This window comes from Syngnathus floridae, chromosome 1, assembly GCF_059516105.1.
Source record: "Syngnathus floridae isolate MCC-2025c chromosome 1, RoL_Sflo_1.0, whole genome shotgun sequence".
NCBI classification, from domain to species: domain Eukaryota; kingdom Metazoa; phylum Chordata; class Actinopteri; order Syngnathiformes; family Syngnathidae; genus Syngnathus; species Syngnathus floridae.
Genome location: NC_142413.1, coordinates 24,753,292 through 24,776,079, shown reverse-complemented (window position 1 = coordinate 24,776,079; position 22,788 = coordinate 24,753,292). Strand labels below are relative to the sequence as shown.

General features: G+C 43.0%; 1 protein-coding gene, 1 long non-coding RNA gene and 1 pseudogene across 5 annotated transcripts in view; 1 reads left to right on the top strand and 2 right to left on the bottom strand.

Moving 5' to 3' along the window:
• Positions 1-9,113, bottom strand: part of hars (histidyl-tRNA synthetase) — a 108,763-nt gene extending 99,650 nt beyond the window's left edge. For 2 of the 4 annotated variants that reach the window (XR_015861376.1, XM_088390256.1), the window contains exons 1-4: positions 7,232-7,419; positions 6,898-6,987; positions 2,147-2,266; positions 1,962-2,057 (exon numbers count right to left, since the gene is read on the bottom strand). Coding sequence is in view for 3 of the 4 variants with exons in the window: in XM_088390256.1 (XP_088246382.1) it covers positions 1,962-2,057; positions 2,147-2,266; positions 6,898-6,987; positions 7,232-7,342 (417 nt within the window). In the remaining variant the exon portion in view is untranslated. The other 2 variants (XM_088390275.1, XM_088390264.1) reach the window with 2 other exon arrangements.
• On the top strand, positions 8,617-11,972 carry LOC148404729 (uncharacterized). Its single transcript, XR_015861395.1, has 3 exons — positions 8,617-9,466; positions 9,576-9,845; positions 9,959-11,972. It is a non-coding gene; the product is annotated as an uncharacterized LOC148404729 (long non-coding RNA).
• Positions 11,973-16,090: 4,118 nt separating this feature from the next.
• On the bottom strand, positions 16,091-17,586 carry LOC148404728 (uncharacterized; annotated as a pseudogene).
• Positions 17,587-22,788: the final 5,202 nt, after the last annotated feature.

Genomic DNA, 22,788 nt, shown 5'->3' with positions numbered 1-22,788 from the left:
GATCTCAGTGTATCAGGCCTGCGTGCTGAATACACTTCTATATGGGAGCGAGAGCTGGACGCTGTATAGTTGAACAGTTTTCACCAGCGCTGTCTAAGGAGGCCTATTTCCAGCAACTATCACTCCAGTGTTCTAATGGTACAATGTGTTTGCTCATTGGCTCAGAAGGCTAACTGATGATTAGAAAACCCTTGTGCAATCATGTTCACACATCTGAAAACAGTTTCAGATGTACAGTTTCATTACAGAAGCTACAAAACTGACCTTCCTGTGAGCAGATTGAGTTTCTGGAGCATCACATTTGTGGGGTCAATTAAACGCTCAAAATGGCCAGAAAAAGAGAACTTTCATCTGAAACTGGACAGTCTATTCTTGTTCTTAGAAATGAAGGCTATTCCATGCGAGAAATTGCTAAGAAATTGAAGATTTCCTACAACGGTGTGTACTACTCCCTTCAGAGGACAGCACAAACGGGCTCTAAGCAGAGTCAAAAAAGTAGTGGGAGGCCGCGTTGCACAACTGAGCAAGAAGATAAGTACATTAGAGTCTCTATTTTTAGAAACAGACGCCTCACAGGTCCCCAACTGGCATCTTCATTAAATAGTACCTGCAAAACACCAGTGTCAACATCTACAGTGAAGAGGCGGCTGCGGGATTCTGGGCTTCAGGGCAGAGTGGCAAAGAAAAAGCCATATCTGAGACTGGGAAACAAAAGAAAAAGATTAAGATGGGCAAAAGAACACAGACATTGGACAGAGGAAGACTGGAAAAAAGTGTTGTGGAGCTTGAAGGGAAAAAGATACCACCCACGGGGGGTGAGGAAAAAGTTTTATATATGTATATATATATATATATATATATATATATATATATATATATACACACACACACACACACACACACACACATATATATATATATATATATATATATATATATATATATATATATATATATATATATATATATATATATATATATATATGTAGATATGTAGATATGTATATATATATATATATATATATATATATATATATATATATATATATATATATATATATATATATATATGTATATATGTATATGTATATATATATATATATATATATATATATATATATATATACACACACATATTTAGATATATACACATATAAATAGATACATATATATCTATATATACACATATATAGATATATATGAGTGTAATAAGTGTAATTCTGATTCTGATCTATGGAAACAACGGAAACAGTAAAGCGGTTAGCTTGAGATGACAAAATAAACTATTTCACTTTGACTCTGCACTCGTTTTCAAAGCATTAGCGTCAGTCTTTCTGCTGATTTTGGAGCTGTGCGCTCTATGTTTTCACTTGTTGTGGATGTATTTTGAATATTTGTATCAGATGAATTGCATTGAAGATGCTGTTTTATTTTATTTTATTTTATGCATTCGTTAGCTTCTCGCTAACACTAGGCGTTAGCATTAGCTTACTTCGTAACTTGACTGCAGTGCTCGTTTACAAGACGTTCATAAATATTGTGATGGGATTTATTTTATTACACGTTATGTATGTGGACAAGTCTTCTGCCATTGATATTTTTTAATCAATCAAAACGTATAGCCTATCTCGGTTAAAAAACTACAAATACGTCGAAAGGGAGGCGCACATCTTGCGGCCTGGGCGGTGTGAAGTATCTCATCTGCATTTAAAGAGACCACACAAAAATGGCTTGCTTTGACCCGCACCGCAGAACAAGCAGAAAAGAGGGACCTGTGATGGTATCAAAACAAGGGATTCAGACAAAAGCTGTTCCACTTTATATAGACCACAACTAAATGAGTAAAACGTAAAACAGTAGAATTTCTTACCGTGATACTTAGGCTTTAAATATGACAGATCTGTATGTAAGCCTCAACCCCCCTGACTATGACCTAGGATGGATGTATACATTAAGGATACGGTGAGGTCATATCTAAGGGACAGCAGCTCTCCTCCTTGGTCTTTAAGGTCATAGATGAGTTTGGAGTCTTCACCATATTTCCCTGTCAGGGTCTCCTAAATATCAACAAGCACAAAGTGTTATGTCGCAAAGATAAAAAAATCATTAATAATTTACATTTGTGTAAGGCAGTGAGAATCTTGACCTTTAGTTCAAAAACAGGTGTGTCAATGGTTTCTGCTCCATGGCGTTTGAAACAGTTGATGATGGTGTTAAAAACTCTCTCTCTTATTGCCATCTGCTTAGGGTTGTAATCTCTCGTTCCCTGAAACAAGGACAATTTGTCAACTGTAAATGATCAACTATTCCATATGGTTTTAATGTTTCAAACTGCAAGCTACACTGTGAAGTGGAAAGAATGATGATGAATAAGTGTCCTCAAAATATTTTATCAAAACACACAACAAAAAAAAGACAGGTACAGTTATGTAGTGTCACACCTTTCTTGTATTAACCATTTTTGCTTTTTTTAATGATATACTTGGCATTGCAAGAGAATCTTTTCTCAACGACCTTACCTGTATGAATTAAAGTTAAATAAAATACAAATAATACGCACTCCAAATGTATCGTATCTTCTGGACCGTAAGTTGCAGTTTTGTTACATAGTTTGGCCTGGGGTGCGACTTATATGTGAAATTATTAACACAGTCTGGCGTAAGCGATGTAGAAGAGGAAGTGCCACATCTTCTACTTCCGGAGTTAGTGGAGTTGTATAAAAGTGACAGAGGACGAAGATTTCATTGGATTTAGTGATTTGGAGTGATACGGACGGTTTGGTAAAATTGTTAGCATGTTATTTATGCTATAGTTATTTGGATAACTCTTAAGATGTTATGTTAACATACGAGGCACGTTCTCAGTTCGCTGTTTATATGTCATGTAACTTTAGCATACCATACAATTATTCAGCCTGTTGTTGCCTCTATTCAATTTTTATTTTAAATTGCTTTTCAAGATGACGTGTCTGTTCTTAGTGTTGGATTTTATCAAATAAATTTCCACCCAAAATGTGACACTCCATTGCGACTTATACATGTCTTTTTCTTCTTTGTTATGCATTTAATGGCTGGTGCGACTTGTACTCCGGAGCGACTTATAGTCCGTAAAATACCGAATTAAAGCTATTAGCTACATTTCAAAACTGCATAGTTGCTTCCCACTTGCTTCCAGTAATGGCTTAAATGCTGATTTTTTTTCTCTACTTGGAATGAGAATAATAAAATACTTTTCTATAATGTCTACTTTGTACAAGCCACAGAAATCAAACCATCACAATTTACATAGTTGTTCAAACTCATTCTAAAGAAGAAATCAGAAAATTCCTTCTTAATTTTGTAGATGACAACCATGATAATACAGTTCCACTCCCATGCTTGCACACTGGGTGAGGCAAGTACTGTTGGCTAAAAGTCTTAGCTCCAACTATGAAAGTGGCTGTGGGTCACAAAATCTAATAGAAAAGCCCTTCAAGTAGAATAGCCAAGTGTCCTCTCACTCTTGAATCTTCACATCCTGCAGGTGTGATAGACCAATCAGTTCACGTTATGAAATGTACATATTCTTTTCATACCGTATTTTTTGGACTATAAGTCACGGTTCTTTTCATAGTTTGGGTGGGGGGGCGACTTATACTGAGGAGTGACTTATATGTGAATTTTTTTCACAAATTTCCAAAAGTAAAAAAAAAGTGAACCTACGATAAATGAACCGTGATGTAGAAAGGGATTACTGTAATTTGAATTTCAAGTGACGTCAGCGGCAGGGCGGTTGTTTACATAAAGGACAAAGATTCAATCACGGGATGACGAAGGGCCCCACGTACTACCGGCATCATTAGCGGCTTTGTTTGTAAGTGACACGGAGGACGAAGAGTTTGAAGGATTAAATGATTTGGAGTGACACAGAAGATTTGAAAAACTATTATGGCTTTTACGCACGCCCAGTTCTACTCTACGGAGCTCTCTTTCACCTCCGTGGATGGAACTCGGGGGCCGGCGCTCGGCCAGGTGGCTGTCCGGGGACGGTGGATGGGGCTCGGACATTGCTTTTACGCACGCCCAGTCCTACTCTACGGAGCTCTCTTTCACCTCCGTGGCTGGAAGTGCCACCTCCGGGGATGGAAGTCCACACCGCCACACGCCTGGAAGTCGACGCCGGTGCTTGGGGCCGTGTGGCGGTGAACTACCGTATTTTCCGGACTATAAGTCCCTCCGGAGTATAAGTCGCACCAGCCATAAAATGCCCCAAAAAGTGAAAAAAAACATATATAAGTCGCTCCGGAGTATAAGTCGCATTTTGGGGCAATTTATTCGACAAAATCCCACACCAAAAACAGTCATGAACGAGCAACAACAGGCTAAACGATAGCAACAACAGGCTAAACGATAGGTATGCTAACGTGACAAACACAAACAAAGAGCTGAGAACGGGCCTGACGTAACATATAGAGTGATTAAGGACAACTATTACATGAATAACATGTTTATAAAACCATCAGTGTCACTCCAATAAATTAAATAGCAACAACAGGCTAAACGATAGGTATGCTAACGTGACAAACTCAAACAAAGAGCTGAGAACGGGCCTGACGTAACATATAGAGGGATTAAGGACAACTATTACATGAATAACATGTTTATAAAACCATCGGTGTCACTCCAATTCATTAAATAGCAAAAACAGGCTAAACGATAGGTATGCTAACGTGACAAACTCAAAGAGCTGAGAACGGGCCTGACGTAACAAATAGAGTGATTAAGGACAACTATCACATGAATAACATGTTTATAAAATCATCGGTGTCACTCCAATTCATTAAATAGCAACAACAGGCTAAACGATAGGTATGCTAACGTGACAAACACAAACAAAGTGCTGAGAACGGGCCTGACGTAACATATAGAGTGATTAAGGACAACTATTACATGAATAACATGTTTATAAAACCATCGGTGTCACTCCAATTCATTAAATCCATCGATCGTTCTTTGTCAACAATGGGTGCGCACGGCTGAGGGCGCTTGCACTTCAAAATATTCCACAGGCTCATATAACGATAGATAAACTATATTTCAAATAACTATAATACAAGCCAATAATAATATTATCAAACCATCCGTGCACTTTAATTCCATTAAATCCATCGATCAAATTCCTCGTCCTTTGTCAACATCGCCGCGCGTGCGCCCTGACGTCAGCCTCGTCTTTATTCCACAGATCTACTATATAACTATATTGTAGCGTTAACAAAGTACAAGGATAGACGTGGGTTTGGTAAACGGCTCTTTATTAAACAAAACAAACTTCCAAGCGTGTGGCGGCGTGGACTTCCAGACAGACCGGGCGTGCGTAATGGCCATGTCCGAGCCCCGCGCACCGTTCGCGGACAGCCACTCGGCCGAGCGCCGGCCCCCGACTAAGCGGAGACCGGGCGTGCGTAAAAGCCATAATAGTTTTTCAAACCTTCTATGTCACTCCAAATCCTTAATTCCTTCAAACTCTTTGTCCTCCGTGTCACTTAGAAATGATCACCGCTAATGATGCCGGTAGTCCTTGTGTGGGCACTTTGTATGTAAACAACCGGCGCGCCGCGCTACTGACGTCACTTGAAATAGTAATCCATTGGTACATCACGGTTCTCCAAACTTTCTTTCTGCTGCTCGATTACTGTTTTCAGCTGCATATTTTACAACTTGAAGTTTGTAACCTGCAAAATATGAGTTTCTTTTTGGTGCCATTTTTCTTAAACCCACCCAGTTGATGAGTCACGGCCAACGGTAAAATTTAGAGCGCCCTCATCCAGTTTCGTCTGAAAATATAATTTTTTTTGGTTGTTTTATCAAAGTCAAAGTCTGCTTTATCGTTGATTTTTTTTTTTTATATACTAAGACACACAAAGAGATTGAAATTACGTTTCCACTATCCCTCAGTGAGATAGTACACATATGCATACAAGCAACACAAAAAAAAACCCAAGAAGGCACTAACAATGAATAAATAAGAGTGTTGAATAAATGATAAATAAACAAATAATAATAAATAATAATAAATATAAGAGGAGCAAAAATGGAGCAAGTGTACATACAGCAGACAGTGGACTTGGATATGGTGCTTTAAAGTGTTAATTGCTTTATTTGATGTTTTCTCTATTTTTTATGTTTTGAATATGTTCAAGATAAAGATATAAAAGCATGTGAAGTGATCAACTATACTAAAAATAACATGGGAAGTGGTCAACTATACTTGTAAGTGATGTCTTAATGATCAAGTAAAAATTTGTGAAAAAAAACATATATAAGTCGCTCCTAAGTATAAGTCGCCCCCCCACCCAAACTATGAAAAAAACTGCGACTTATAGTCCGGAAATTACGGTATTTATTTTATAGTTATTTGATATATTTTATTTCGTGTAGCAACTTGTATATGTTTTTATCGTTACAGTTCAGTAGTTGTTGGCTCGTTGAACTCTTGTTTTGGATGGATGGATGGATGGATGGATGGATGGATGGATGGATGGATGGATGGATGGATGGATGGATGGATGGATGGATGGATGGATGGATGGATGGATGGATGGATGGATGGATGGATGGATGGATGGATGGATGGATGGATGATCTTAGTTCAACAGTGAAAGACTCAGTGAATAACTACTATCTGGCTGGTATTTATTGTGGCGAAAATAAGCAGAAAACAAAAATGATAAAGCTGACATAGAATATACATATACATTCCTAAAGCAACAAACATCTTGTTGAAAACTTACGATCCCCTTAAATTGAAAAAGTAAAACTAAAGATATGTTTACACATTTTTACAGATTTCCAGCAAACCTTAGATTGTTTCAATTATCAAAAGAATATCTTAAGTCACTTGCAGCACAGTGAACCTTACCTTAGCTGTTTTAAGAACAAACTGATGTTTTGCATCATCTCCTCCCAATTGCGCTTTCAGTTGTAGAAGTTTGGCAACCTCTTTGTCAATCTGTGTTAGACAAGTTACCAATAGAATTTATAACACGGCATTATCACAACTCGGAGTGCAGAAAAAAATCAATTGTACAAAGAATCTCAATTCCTAGTCCTGGCAATTCGGAATCAATTCAAAATTACATAAAACCGATTCTAAAATGCTTATATGTGCTTATAACGCTGATAAAATGTGATATACATGCAATACAGAAACAAGCACATACATGTGAAATACTAGACATAAATATAGTACATACCTGAGCCACAGTGATTCCCATCAAAGAACATTGAGATTTGGCACAGTTTGCGAGTTGGAAGCCAACAGTAGCAGAGTGGGTCCGGACAGCAAACATGGCGAACATGTTCATTTCAAGAACAGAGGGCACAAAACCGTGTCAAAAATAAAACAAAATTCAGGAGTGTATCATCCAATGGTATTGTAGCAGCCAACCCAAAAGCCATTCAAAGTAATGAAGGAGCCAGTTGGTACAACGTATTCCGTAGATGGTCAATATATTCCGTGAATGGCCAGCAGGACACCAACGGTCAGGCAGGAAGAACAGGAGAAATGTGGTAAGCAACCCTATCACTAGGGGGGGCGGTGTATGATGCATCAATACCCCAGTTGAGAAGGACAGAACATAAGATGTACTAAGTCAATCAAAGTATCCGGCCGAAAGCAATTCACATATACCGTATTTATTCTAATTATCACCCTGGTTTATGTCCAACAGGGGGGTTGGCGATTACTAGAGAACACTTTTTGTCTGATCGTCAAGGGGCACTGAAATGGGCGATAATATGTATATTTTCCTTATGTAGTATGCAGTACCTGCATCTCACTGGTGTTCTTGGTCGCCCGCAACGGCCGCTCCAAAACCGCGCACTTCCTATCGGTTGAAACTGCAATGGCCGATCGGAGTGACCGCGCTCCCAAGTTGCACACTTCCTCTCGGTTGAAAGTACACAAAGTGCGAAGGCCCATTCATTTACTTTTGGGCTTTGGCCGGAGGGCGACATTCCCACGGTGGCGATCCAACAAGAGCGAAATGACCGCGCACAATGGCCGATCGGAACGGCGACGCGCAACGATCGCGCGCAATGGCCAATTGCAGCAATTTCAATGATTTGTATTTATGTCATCGCTAACACACACTGGGCGATTATTAAAATATGGGCAATAATTAGAATAAATACGGTAGGCACAGCCCTGCTTTAAAGGTCGTACGCAATCTGTATGCATTGTATCAGCAGCAACAGTGTACAGTGCACGACGTTAGTACTGTGTCAATGGTCTGCGGTAAAATGTAACGTACAGATTCGAGGACAATTAATTTAAAACCAATACGATGTAAAGGCATTTTCAGAGTTACCCAGATAAGCATAGATTGTCAGTGTATTTTATGATAATGATTTCAGTATTTAAGTAAGTTTGCAATTACTGCTGCTTGTCTACCCAGTTACCTATTGCATCAGACGTCTGAATACAACTAAAACGCCACTAGGAAAAGTAAATATTTAAGTACTGAGACCAAATTACAATTTTAAAAGTAATTTATGCTGCTTCCTGGACTTGTGCAAACATTCCTGGCTTCTCTATACCTTTTCTAATCACAACAATGAATGAATGCAGTTTTATTCGTAGTTTAATTCCGCCGATGAACACCTTCCGGAGGAAAGCAATAAAAATATAAAACAGATATATATATAACGATAATTACTGTAATCTGAGCTTCTTTATTATTCGACTTCTTCCCCCATTTCATGTACTCATCATGTGTGACATATGGGCACACCATGTTAACCCCTCAACGGTATAATGACGGGTCACTTGTACGCAATTATAACGATGCTTACCTCCTCTTTGCTTGCCTTCTCTGACTTCATCCTACGAACCATGTCACCTTGAGTTTTAATTGCTTCTTGGATCTGAGTTTTGACTTCCATTGTTCGTCAAATGTGTATTTTAACCAGACACCCACACTTAACGACTGTGTCGGAAAACCCTCGTCACGACACGATCTGAGGCTCCTGCACGACCTGAGGCGCGCATGCGCAGAGTATCGGCCATGCTCGATGGCTAACGACAACAAGTACATATAGCCGTGTCCAAATTCACAAGCTGCGTCCTCCAAGGCCAGTTCGAGGCTGGGTCCTTCGCAGCCCTGGAATCTCCGCCTCCATGGAGTGCATAAAACGTGGCGAATGTGGAAGGGCGGACTAACCCTCCCTGTATCCAGATTTAGGTGGCGAGCCAAAGCTCGCGAGAGGCTTGCGTTAGTGAAATGGTTGATCTGGTTGTAGGGAGGATGTGATATTTTAATATGACCTACATAGATTTTATATTACCACATTTCTGATTGTTGGGAGCTGTTTTATGGTCATCGTTTTATGAAATTCAATGTATAATTGCGAAACGCAACAGGCACTGCTGTTGTCCTTGTCGTTTTTCTCTCAGTTACGTGTGCCTCTGCGTCTTCTACATTTGAAAGGTAAACAAAGTGGGATGGGGGGTTAGATCGAGAGATAAGGTGATGACTAACTTTATGTATTGTAGTAGCAATGCTCCAAAATGTGTTGGTTGTTTTTCTGTATTCCCAGATGCTCAACCTTGGACGACACTACAGATATCTTCTAGGCCTAATCTAACCTAGCCTGAGGGGTCTATCGTAATCTTGCAAGATCAAAGATGGACACCCCTGCACTGTAGTTCCACATCACAAAATCAACATTCTGTTGATTCCTGTGTATTCCAGACTAGATCTGACATTGACTCATACATGCTGTGTCCATGTTACAGGATTAATACACATCTCTCACACCCATATTCATAGTTTTCTCCTGAAGAGAAAAACCAGAGCAAATTTCACGGCAAGTCCAGTAAAATGAAATACAGTTATCATGTGCCATATGTTTAAAGTAAAGTGCATCATCAAAGACTCCTATCATCCCAACCACAAACTGTTTACTCTTCTTTCTTCTAGGAAGCGATACCGGACTCTTCGGGTCAAGACGAGTAAACTGAGGAAAAGCTTTTTCCCTTCTGCCGTCATCGCCCTGAACTCCGCAGCACAACACCCCTGTCATCCCCTGAACTCTTATCATTCTGAACCCTGCAGCAGAACAACCCCACCACAACAACACCTGTATTACCTGCATATACTGTCCATATCTGCATATAATTGCTGCATTCCTATCCTATATATTTATTTATCACTCTTACTCCGCTTGTATTACATATCTGTTCATATCTGGTTATACTGATATACTGATATACTATGTTGCATATTTATAACCCAATATTTATAATTAGCATTCTAATATCGCCTGCAAATATTTGTTCTACTGCACCTTATTGTAAATACTTAGCTAGTTATATCCGTACTCGTCTCTCGTGTATATTATCCCGCATAGTATAACTCACCTCATATTTAGTTTAGTTTTGTTTTATTATTATTATTCACGCAATAGCCAAGACATACAACATGATACAACAAACAGTATTACACAGTCGGATGCATGACAGATCAACCCAAGCAAGCTATTTAAAGCTTTTAATAGGGGGGCCGGTTTTCCATAAGTATCAGATATTGGCCAGATATCCTTACATTATGGACAACATACAGATATATAATAGACAATAAACACACAATAAGGCACAACAAGCAGTAGACACACAATAAACATACAACAAGTAATAGATAGTCTCAGTATTGTGGTTACACTGGATTTGATGTGAATACATTAGCAATTAATAAATTAACAACAGGACACAGGTGTTCATGCGATTAATAATCAGCACATTAAACATACATTGATAGGAGTTGATTTTTTAGATTTGCCTTGAAGATGGATATGGATTGCAAGATTTTTAGTGTTTCGTCAAGCTCATTCCAAATCTGTGGCCCTCTGCACACAATGCTAAACCTTGTAGATTTTAGTTTCCGTTTTTTTTCACAATGATTGCTATTCCTGGTGGTGTAGGTGTGGCTGGGAGAAGAGATTGGGATGAGTTGACAGAGTTTATGGTTTCGTTTATGGACAGTCTGATACATGACGCAAGCATTCTGGAAATAGCTGTGTTCAACAAGCCTCAGAAGTGTGTGTCGGTGGAAGATTGTTTTAGTGGGGGCGTTAAACTCAGACCATGTTATGGCACGTATGACCTTTTTCTGAAGTATCTCAAGCTTTTTTAAATGGGTTGGAAATGTGTTACACCATATAATATTGCAATGTCTCAATCTGAAGAACAAAGCAGCATATTTAGACAGTTTGATTGTGAGATCATCAATGTCTTTTAAAGTTCAAGAACTCGTCAATGTGGATCCCCAGTGTTAGGGTTTTCAGGTTAGTTTGATCCTATGATTATGTTGGAATGTAACCTGTAATAATTAAACTCGCTTGTCCTGTCTTAACAAAAGTAGTAGAACAAAGTGCTAAGATCTTTTGAACTGATTGACTAGCTGCAGAGGAAGCAATCAAAGTTGTTTTGTTCACACAACATCGTGAAGGACCCCCTGCTGTGCTTTGATCAGCCAGGGGCTTCGGCCATTTGTCTACTCTGACCCCCACTCTCAACCCCCACTCTGTTTCTCTTAATAAATATCCCCTCGCAGGAACGAGGGTTCAGACTTCATTCTGGAGCGAGTGAACTCTCCACCTGCAGGTGTCCAAAAGGACTTACTTGTCTCCCGTCTGGTTCTTGCAAAATAAGTTGGAGTGAGCAAATCTCTAACACCCAGGAATTTAGTAGAGCTGACTCTTTCAATGTTTTGTCCGTTGATTTTTATGTAAATTTGGTCAATGTCCTTTTTTTTTATGGGAGCGCAATACGATGTGGTTTGTTTTATTGACATTTAGGGAGAGTTTGTTGCATTTAAACCATGTGTCTATTTTCGCTAACTCACTATTTATAATTTATTCAAGTGTATTTGGATTTTTGTGGGAAAAAAACAAGTTTGTATCATCAGCAAATAATAATTAATAAGTATGTCTGAAGTATTAATGTCATTTATGTACAAGATGGAGAGGAGTGGCCCTAAGATGGAGTCTTGGGGAACTCCATGATTGATGGGTTTGTATGAAGATTTATGGTTGTTAATAAAAACATATTGATGTCTTCCAAACAGGTAGCTACGGAACCAGTCTAACGCCAGGCCTCTAATACCATAGTGTTGTAATTTATTTACAAGAATGTCAATCTTAATGGTATCAAAAGCTTTAGACAAGTCCAGAAAAATGCCAATACCATGTTCGCCTTTATCAATTGCATCGTAGATTTCACCAATCAAGTCAAGTACCGCCATATATGTAATGTTTTCCTTTCTGAATACATACTGGGATGGGGCAAAGATGTTTAGCTTGTTTAGATAGCTGTTAAGTTTATTGTAAACTACTCTTTCGAAAACCTTGGAAAGAGTAGGCAAGATTGATATTGGTCTGTAGTTGCTAAGATCGTTCTCGTCTCCAGATTTAAAGACCGGTGTGATACGTGCAATTTTTGCCATTTGTGGCACTACTCCAGAGAGTAGAGACAGATTGATGCAATATGTAAGAGGTGCAGTTATTGGAGATGCTTTTCAAAATTTTACTTGAGATACCATCTATTCCAGCTGAGTTTGAATTCTTCATATTCATGATTATTTTATACACTTCATCGCAGTTAGTTGGATTCAGGAAGAAAGAGCCCAGGTAATTACCTGATAGGTAGTCTTTAAATGAGGCATCCTTAGGCTAACTGATTTTACTGGATATGTTGCTACCAGTGGAGACGAAGGAGTTACCGTATTTGCCGGTGTATAAGTCGACTCGGTGTATAAGTCGACCCCCTAAAATTCGACGGAAATTTATGATTTTATGATATATCCTTTGTATAAGTCGAGCTCAATTGTTGCATTATATTAAACTTCAAAATTCAATCAGAAATATGCGAAATTTATTGACGAAATGTGTTCAAATTCCGGGAGGCCGTGTGCATGCACAGTGGCCGGAAATAGCTCCAGGAGCGGATCGGCTGTTTATAAGCACCGCGGAGGAGATCGCGGAGCCTCATTCGACTTCCAGCAGCCGGCGAGCTCGCGCACGCCGCCCGGCACCACCGGGAGGCCGGAAATAGCTCCAAGCCGAGCGGATCGGCACTTTATAAGCACCGCGGAGGAGATCGCGGAGCCTCATTCGACTTCCAGCGGCCAGCGCACTCGCGCACGCCGCCTGGCACCACGGGAGGCTGTGCGCACGCGACAAGTGGCCGGAAATAGCTCCGGCCGAGCGGATCGGCTCTTTATAAGCACCGGGAGGAGATCGCGGAGCCTCATTCGACTTCCAGCGGCCGGCGAGCTCGCGCACGCCGCCCGGCACATCCGGGAGGCTGTGCGCACGCGCCAAGTGGCCGAAAATAGCTCCCGCCGAGCGGATCGGCACTTTATAAGCACCGCGGATGAAATCGCGGAGCCTCATTCGACTTCCAGCGGCCGGCGAGCTCGCGCACGCCGCCCGGCACATCCGGGAGGCCGTGCTCACGCGCCAAGTGGCCGAAAATAGCTCCCGCCGAGCAGATCGGCTGTTTATAAGCACCGCGGAGGAGATCGCGGAGCCTCATTCGACTTCCAGCGGCCGGCGAGCTCGCGCACGCCGCCCGGCACATCCGGGAGGCCGTGCGCACGCGCCAAGTGGCCGAAATTAGCTCCGGCCGAGCGGATCGGCACTTTATAAGCACCGCGGATGAAATCGCGGAGCCTCATTCGACTTCCAGCGCCCGGCGAGCTCGCGCACGCCGCCCGGCACATCCAGGAGGCCGTGCGCACGCGCCAAGTGGCCGAAAATAGCTCCCGCCGAGCGGATCGGCTGTTTATAAGCACCGCGGAGGAGATCGCAGAGCCTCATTCGACTTCCAGCGGCCGGCGAGCTCGCGCACGCAGCCCGGCACATCCGGGAGGCCGTGCGCACGCGCCAAGTGGCCGAAAATAGCTCCCGCCGAGCGGATCGGCACTTTATAAGCACCGCGGATGAAATCACGGAGCCTCATTCGACTTCCAGCGGGCCGCGCACTCGCGCACGCCGCCCGGTTCAAATTTTCTAAGTGCCAACGCACAATGAGATGCATGAGAAACGGCCTTGGTTACCATCACATTTGAAGCGATGAATACGAAGTTAAATTTTATGACTCGGTGTATAAGTCGAGGTCGATTTTTTTCGGTCGATTTTGGATCGAAAAAGGTCGACCAATACACCGGCAAATACGGTACTAAATTTGTCAGCAAGACTGTTGTTGCTTGTATTATTATCATGATCAGGGAATACAGGAGTTTTTTTGCTTCTGTTCAAGACCTTGTTCAGTACTCTCCAAGATTTCTTGGAATCACCCTGTGATTGGTTTATCAAGTCGGCAAAATAATTACTTTTCCACTTTCTGATATGTGTACGTTTATTTCTACAATTAATATATGCATTTTTATTATTATAGTTGGGTTTATTTATGTATCTTTTATGTAATTTATTTTTATGCTTAATAGACTTTAATATGCCCTTAGTGATCCATGGGTTTTGACTAGTTGTACTGCACATGATAATTTTCTCAGGAATGGTCCTTTGAATAGAGTTGGATATTTCTTTGGTTAGAGTTTCAAATGCAGCATCAACATCACTACAATTATATATTCCATATCATGTCTTAGTCTGCAGGTCCTCACCTAGACGTCGTATGGTTTCTTCGTTGAGTATTTTTATTTTTATTGTATGACAAGTAGCCGGTGGCCTAGCAGGGAGGTCAATGAATAATACAATTGAGAAATGATCAGAAATCTCAGAGAGTACCGTTCCAGAAGTAAGTGTGGCGTTTTGAAGATTTGTGATGAAGTTATCAATAATTGACCAGGTTGAGTGAGTGACTCTGGTATAAGTATTTATCATGGGAAAGAAGGATGAAGAATGTAATGTGTTTATAAAGTCATTTTTGGCTGCATCATCCTTGGAAAGATCAACACTGAAGTCGCCTTGGAGGACACAGCTTTTGTTATTATTTATAGAGAATAATGCTTCCTCCAGTTTGGCCCTGAATATTTCAAGATCAGCGTCTGGAGGACGATAGATTACACCAATAATGAGGTATTTCCTGTTTTTTCCGCTTATTTCAACAAAAAGGAAGTCATTGTGGTTGTCTGCTATGACAATGTCATCACAAATCCTCACATTGTATGCGGAGGAAATATATAGGCACACACCACCGCCAGATCTGCCACATCTGTTCTTAGTCAACAACTTATAGCGATTAAGATTTAAGATGTCAGTGTATGACCTGTCATTCAGCCAAGTTTCACTGTAGCCAATTACGTCAAAGTTGCAGCCTGTGTTTGTAAGTAGAGTAACTAGATCATCATGATGTTTATTCAAGCTCCTGATGTTTAAATGCAAAAAAAAAAGCAGTTATTAATATTTGTTAAATGATTTAATTGCTCAGGAATATACTGATTACAACTTATATTTGTAAGCACCGCGGATGTGCTTTGTTTCTGAAGAGCTGAATAAGAAAACCCTTGAACCCTTATTTACTGAAAGATAAACCAGTTCCCGAGGCAATGTACTCTGGAGAAGCGAACAACTCCGACGTCCTCAGGCTTCATTTTCAACTCGTTGATGCATGATAGTCAATGCAATTTGTCACCTCGTCTCCTTCACTGTCTAGTTTCATTAAATGCCATGCACAAGGTAACGGGTGAGATTTACTGAGACCCAGCAACAAAGACACACACTAAAGACCATGGACATATACATACACTCATCCATACCAAAGCTGGCCTGACAGACGTACACACATATACCCACACACTCAAACACACAAGAACACTCTGTCGACATTACCCGCTGTATTGTCACAGAGCAGACAAACAGACAATTGCCTAGTTCTACCCAGTCAGTAGTATTCAGGCCAGTTCCCAAGCCAAAAATGAAAAAAAAAAAATGTAAGCGAGAGGAGCAAAGGGGAAAAAAGGGGGGAGGGGGGCGAGTGGTGAGATGGGTAGAGAAAGAGAGAAATAAGCCATTCACCGTCTCCAGGTTCAGTGGTTGTCATGACGACAGGGACGCGATTTTCTTATGACGTAATCTTCACGCGCCTGTGTTTACAGTTGCGGGGAGGCGGCATGTTGCGAGTTGGCAGACAGTTCCTCCTGGAGATCAGGATTAATGTCTCCATCTCCTGCACTCAGCCAATAAGTTGTTCGGGGGTTCCTGTACAGTTTGCTGTCGATGTAAAGATTGTCAATGAATAGTCGAGCGGTCTTTTTGGCTTTTCTTGCCTCGGCCATGATCGGGTGAAGCAGCCTCCGTCTGTTCATGATCTCCGGAGGGAACTGATTGCTGATGGAGTAGGTAGAGCCTTTTAGCTCTCTGCCCCTCGACAATGACGGTAGACTTCATCTTTGAGTCAACAACTTTAACCACAATGGGACGGGGCATCCTCTGTTGGTCGGTTCTGGTCCTCCCGAGGCAATGTACTCTGGAGAAGCGAACAACTCCGACGTCCTCAGGCTTCATTTTCAACTCGTTGACAAGAAATGTTTTGACAAGTTCCTCTGATCTCCGGTGAGTTTCATCTTTTGTTTCTGCAAGTCCGTGTACAATGATGTTATCCCTCATACTTCGGCACTGCAGATCAAGAATGGAGTTTGCCATGTTGACCTTGTCCCTTTGTAGTTCGGCTCTCAAATGTTTGAGGAGGTTTACTTCAGTCCGAAGTGACGCATTGTCAGCCTTTAGCACCTCGATGAGAGAGTTGTTAAACTCCACAGAGTGCTTCAGTTCTATACTTTTAAGTGATGTCTTAATGATCAAGTAATATTTTGTGAAAAAAAAACATATATAAGTCGCTCCTGAGTATAAGTCGCCCCCCCACCCAAACTATGAAAAAAACGCGACTTATAGTCCGGAAATTACGGTACTGTATTACAACACTCCCACTTAATTTTACAATAAACTTAAGTCTTACTTTCTTTAACTTAAATCACTTAGGAGATGTATTAAACTCTAACAATACTAAACATTGACCTATGACTTATACTTATCAGAGTTACACACCACAAAGTCCAATCACTCTCCTAAGATACGCAAACTTCTGCCTTGCTAAAGGCTTGGTCAAGATATCTGCCTTCATATTATCTGTAGGACAGTATTGCAGTTGAATTTGTCCATTCTGCACACATTCACGAATGTAGTGGTACCGAATGTCTATGTGCTTTGTTCTTGAATGGTCAACTGGATTCTTAGCTATGGCAATAGCTCCTTGGTTGTCTTCCAGAATCACTGTTGATTTAACGTCCATTCCGAGATCACTGAGTAGTCATGTAAGCCAGGTACATTCTTGTGGTGCCTGGCTGAGAGCGACGTATTCTGCTTCAGCTGTTGACAGTGCGACTGTGTTCTGTTTCTTGCTAAGCCATCTTACTGCTCCTCCACTCAGTAGGAAGACGTTCCCGGTTGTAGAACGACGATCATCTTGATCTCCTGTCCAGTCAGCATCTGAGAAGCGGACTAAAGTTCCAGACTCTGACCTCTGGTACTTGAGAGCGAGGTTTGTGGTACCTTTCAGGTAGCGAAGAATCCTCTTCACAGCAGTCATGTGTGCAGTGTTTGGTTCTGCGTTGAACTTTGACACAGCACTCACTGCTTGTGCGATGTCTGGCCTGGTGGCTATTGCTGCGTACAACAGGCTTCGTACAATTGACTGGTAGGTACCTGGATTCACTGGCTTATTGACACCATCATTTTTCTGCAACTTCACATTTGCATCAGCTGGGTTTGTGACCGGATTGGCTTTATCCATCCCATATTTCTGAAGAATGGCTTTAATGTAATGCTTTTGATGAAGATACACACAGTTGCTTGTCTTGTCTTGAATCACGGAGATGCCCAGTGTGTAAGACAACTCACCCATGTCTTTCATCTTGTATATCTTTTTCAGAGCAACTTTCAACTCACTCATGCTCTGCAGTGACTCTGTGATCAGAATCAGATCATCGACATAAACAGCTAATATTTTTAGCCCCTGTCGAGCTCTCACGAACACACAGGGGTCTGATGTGCTCTGATTGAAACCAAGATCTTTCATGAACTCTGTGAAAGTCTTACTTTCTTAAGGTGACTGCTTAAGGCCGTAGATTGACTTTTTCAGCTTGCACACCAAGTGCTCTTGGCCTGGTTTGACGTACCCGTCTGGTTGCTCCATGTAGATTTCCTCCTCTAGATGTCCATTTAGAAATGCAGCAACGACATCCATCTGGTGTACATGCATGTTATTCTGAACAGCAAAGGACAGCAATGTATGCATTGAGCTGAATCGTACAACAGGTGAGACAGTTTCATCGTAGTCAGTGCCATACTTCTGTGAGTAACCCTTGGCAACAAGTCTGCACTTGTATCTCTCCACTTCTCCATCACTATGGTGCTTGACTTTGAACATCCATCTCGAACCTATTGGCTTTCTGTCTTTTGGCAATTCCACTAAGTCCCAAGTATCATTTTCAAGCAGGGACTCATGCTCCAAATCAGCTGCTTCCTTCCATTCCTTAGCATTAGAGCTCATCATTGCTTCCTTCAGTGTACTTGGCTCATTTACACTACATACATTTGCATAATGTTCAACAGTCTGCATATTCATCATAGCCATACCTTTTTGGGGGCTTTCTGACTCTGCCGCATTCTCTCGAAGCTTCATTGACTGATGTGTCATCGTTTACTGATGCTCCTCTCTCATCAGGACCACTGCCAGCATCACTGTCTGAACAAGACACTTCCACTTCCTGTTTCCAGTCAAAGTCGGTCTCATTGAAGATGACGTCCCGACGAATCAGAATCCTCCTTTACTCCTCATCGAACAGACGATAGCCCTTGGCATTGTTGGCATATCCCATGAAGCTGTAAGGGAGCAGACAGTACAGCCAAGTGCGTAGCGACAGAGACTTTATTGTGGGGGAAAGATGGGAATAGCTGGCGCTGGAGTGGTGATCTGGCTGTGGTGGACAGGCAATTCTGCGGGAATACCAAAATCGTTAAGCGAGTCAGGCGTACAGGGACGGATGAGCGAAGCAGCATCACGGGACAGGCTGACACGCGGGTATCACGCTTTTAATGTCAACATGTGTTTGCCATTGTTTCCCAAATGACATTTCATGATTCGAAACATATTTTCTTGAGCTGCTAATTGGAATTTTAGATATGTACGTATCATTTTCCTCTTAGGGTGGCACAGTGCCGCACTGGTTAGCATGTCCACCTCACAGTTCAGACATTGCGGGTTCGATTCCACCTCCACTCCTCCCTCGGTGGAGTTTGCATGTTCTCCCCGTGCCTATGTGAGTTTTCCCCGGGAACTCCGGTTTCCTCCCGCATCCCAAAAACATGCATGGTAGACTGATTGAGCACTCCAAATTGCCCATAGGTGTGTGTGCATGTGCGAATGGTTGGTTGTTTCTGTGTGCCCTGCGATTGGCTGGCAACCAGTTCAAGGTGTCCTCCGCCTACTGCCCGATGACTGCTGGGATAGGCTCCAGAACGCCCGCGACCCCCGTGGGGACATGCGATATAGAGGGAGGATGGATGGATGGATGGATGGATGGATGGATGGATGGATGGATGGATGGATGGATGGATGGATGGATGGATGGATGGATGGATGGATGGATGGATGGATGGATGGATGGATGGATAATTTTCCTCATATTGCTTCTTGTTTCTTTTCCCATAAAACTCACACACATCTTTTCTGTTATGGCCAAAAATTTTCAATCAATATTTTTTGGAGATTTAGTTTCAAGCATCGCTGTTGTAGGATAGGAGACGTTTAAAAACCAAGGTGGAATAAACAAAAAATTACATGCACCACCAAGGTGGAATAAAAAAAAAATACATGCACCACCAAGGTGGAATAAAAAAAAAATACATGCACCTTTATGGTTATAAATCAAATTATATGAAAAAGACACATTCTCCAGGTTACTAGCTCATTGTTTGCATATGTCTTCTCAATAAGTAGCGACTGACTAGCTTGCAGATTCTTTGTAGGTTTATTAACCTATTTTTAACTGACACCTAACATAGTTTGTAGATGACCATCCATTGCTAATTGATAGCTAGCAAATAGCATCTTTACATATTGCATTGCTTGCTAGCTGATCAGAAGCATATATCTTGACGAGATGACAAACATTCAGTGTGTGGATATTGAGCGTTTAATTTGCAGGTGGCTCATCGATAACTATCATTAACACAACTAGATTGACAGCCCCCCACTGTCCACAACCAACCACACATCCCATAATCATCCTCCGCCTCCTCCTGCACCTGTTGCCACCATCAGGCTGTGACTTAGCATCCCGCCTCCATCCTCCTGGAACGTGTGGGTGGATGGAGTGATGGATGGATGGACGGATGGATGGGTAGAGTAATAGCCGGATGGTCAGGCCCGGGGCTCTCTCCCTCACTCATCTTAGGCGAGCTAATGGCCTGAAACCCGAGTCTGTGTTAACCTCCACTTCCTCTTGCACAGGAAGCCCAAAAACCTGATCCTCCTCCGAAGCTAGAAGGATGAGAAGACATCTTGTCTTTCTCTCTCGCTGTGATGTGATATGTTGGACGGAAAAAAATACGAATAGTTTCAGATAAACTTTACGCACTCACACAGTTAGACATATGGGAGATACGACTAACTTTCAGTTAACTAGACCTTGCTAGCAGATAGCTCGCCAATAACTGATAATAGATATTTTAGCTATGGGACAGAGTTAGGAGATAACCATCAGATAATAAACGAATCACCAAAATTCCGTTATTGAATAGCTCGTACACACAGTAGATTGCGGTTATCTATGTTCTATAACTAGCAACAATTAACAAGCAAGTATATTGTAGTTAACGTGGACAAAGTTAGCTTGTAGATACATTAACTAGCATGTAGATATCAGATAACTAGCAGTCTATATTTCACAATGTCAACCGCCTTATCTAACTGAATGATAGTCAAAATATAAGAAAGAGTACAAGTAGAGCAATAAACATATCTGTCAATCCAAAGTCACCATTATTATCTTGTGATTGGTTGGTGTACCCAGTGAAGTGTCTTATGTTGTGTTAATCTGCCTTTGCGTCAAAGTGTTTCAACGTGCTTGATGAGCAGCATGTGTTGGGCAGCAGATTATTTGCGACATGGGAGAACGAGGATGGATGCTACGTCGTCCACGGCAACGCTAATGCATCACATGAAGCCTAGTGGCGTGTGTGCGTGTGGGTGTGCGTGCGCGTGCGTGCGTGTGTGCGTGTGTCTGTCTTTAGCATGTCACTACTGAGAGGCACACACACGCAGTGTTGATATACCCTCAGAGTCATGTGAAAAGTGCTGTCAATGAGCCCGCAGCAGGTGGCGGTGATTCTGCTGACAAGAGTTGCGTGGTCGTGTCGCAGGTGGCGTGACAGAACCCCCCCCCCCCCCCCCCCCCACAAGGGACAGCTCCCCACGTCCCCAGGAACCAAAACAAAAAAAAGAAGGCAACCCCCCGGACGACCAGGCAGAGGGGTCAATACTCCGTCGAAGCGTCCGACTCCTCAGTGGACGCAGGATCGACGGACGCGGGAGAAGAAGACTCCGGTGCCGGCGGACAAGGCCGCCCCGGAACCTCACTCCTGGTCCCCTCGTCCCTCCTCGGGCGTCCGCGCCGAGGACCCGGTTGGTCCGGATGACACCGATGGAACTCCGCGATGAGCGAACGGTCGAGTATCCAGCGGCTCGGCACCCAGGAGCGGTGCGCATCGTCATAACCCTCCCAATCCACGAGGTACTGGAGGCCACGACCGCGCCACCGTGATCGGAGCAAGGAGCGGACGGCCTAAGCCAGACCCCCTTCGACAAGCTGGGGCGGCAGCGGGACGTACGGCGGCGGGACGGACGGCGGCGGAACGGGTGCCGGCGCCAATGTGCTCTCAAAGATGGGCAGCACATGGGACACAAGGAACGTGGGGTGAACCTTCATGGACTCTGGAAGGAGAAGACGGACGGCGGACGGGCCAATCACCCTCTGAATAGGGAACGGTCCAACAAAGCGGGGCGCCAGCTTGTGGGATCCCGCTCGCAGCGGCAAATCACGCGTCGAGAGCCACACACGCTGCCCCACTCTGTACTCCGGAGCTTGTTCGCCTGGCGGGCGTAGCCTGAAACTGAGCGGAGAAGAGTGATCCGGGCCCTCGCCCAGGCTCGATGACAACGGCGGACACAAGCCAGGGCCAACGGGCACGCCGCACCACGCTCCTGGTGGGCAAACAAGGGTGGCTGGTACCTGAAAACACAGTGGAAAGGCGAAAGCCCCGTGGCCGAGCTGGGGAGGGAATTGTGAGCATACTCTACCCAGGGAAGCTGTTGGACCCACCCGTGCTGGTCCCCGGCGGCCATGCATCGGAGGGACCTGCTCAGTTCCTGGTTCAGGCGCTCCGCTTGCCCATTGGACTGAGGGTGAAACCCAGAGGAGAGGCTGGCCGTAGCGCCGAGTAGTCGACAGAATTCCGCCCAGAAGGTGGAAGCGAATTGTGGGCCTCGGTCTGACACGATATCTTGTGGGAGACCGTGGTGACGAAAAACCTCCCGCACCATGATGGACGCAGTCTGCTTCGCAGACGGGAGCTTAGGCAGAGGAATGAAATGTGTCATCTTGCTAAAACGGTCCATCACTGTGAGGACCACCGTGTTTCCTTCCGAAGGGGAAAGGCCCATGACAAAGTCCACCGATAGGTGAGACCAGTGACGCCGGGGAACCGGCAAGTGCTGGAGCAGCCCGGC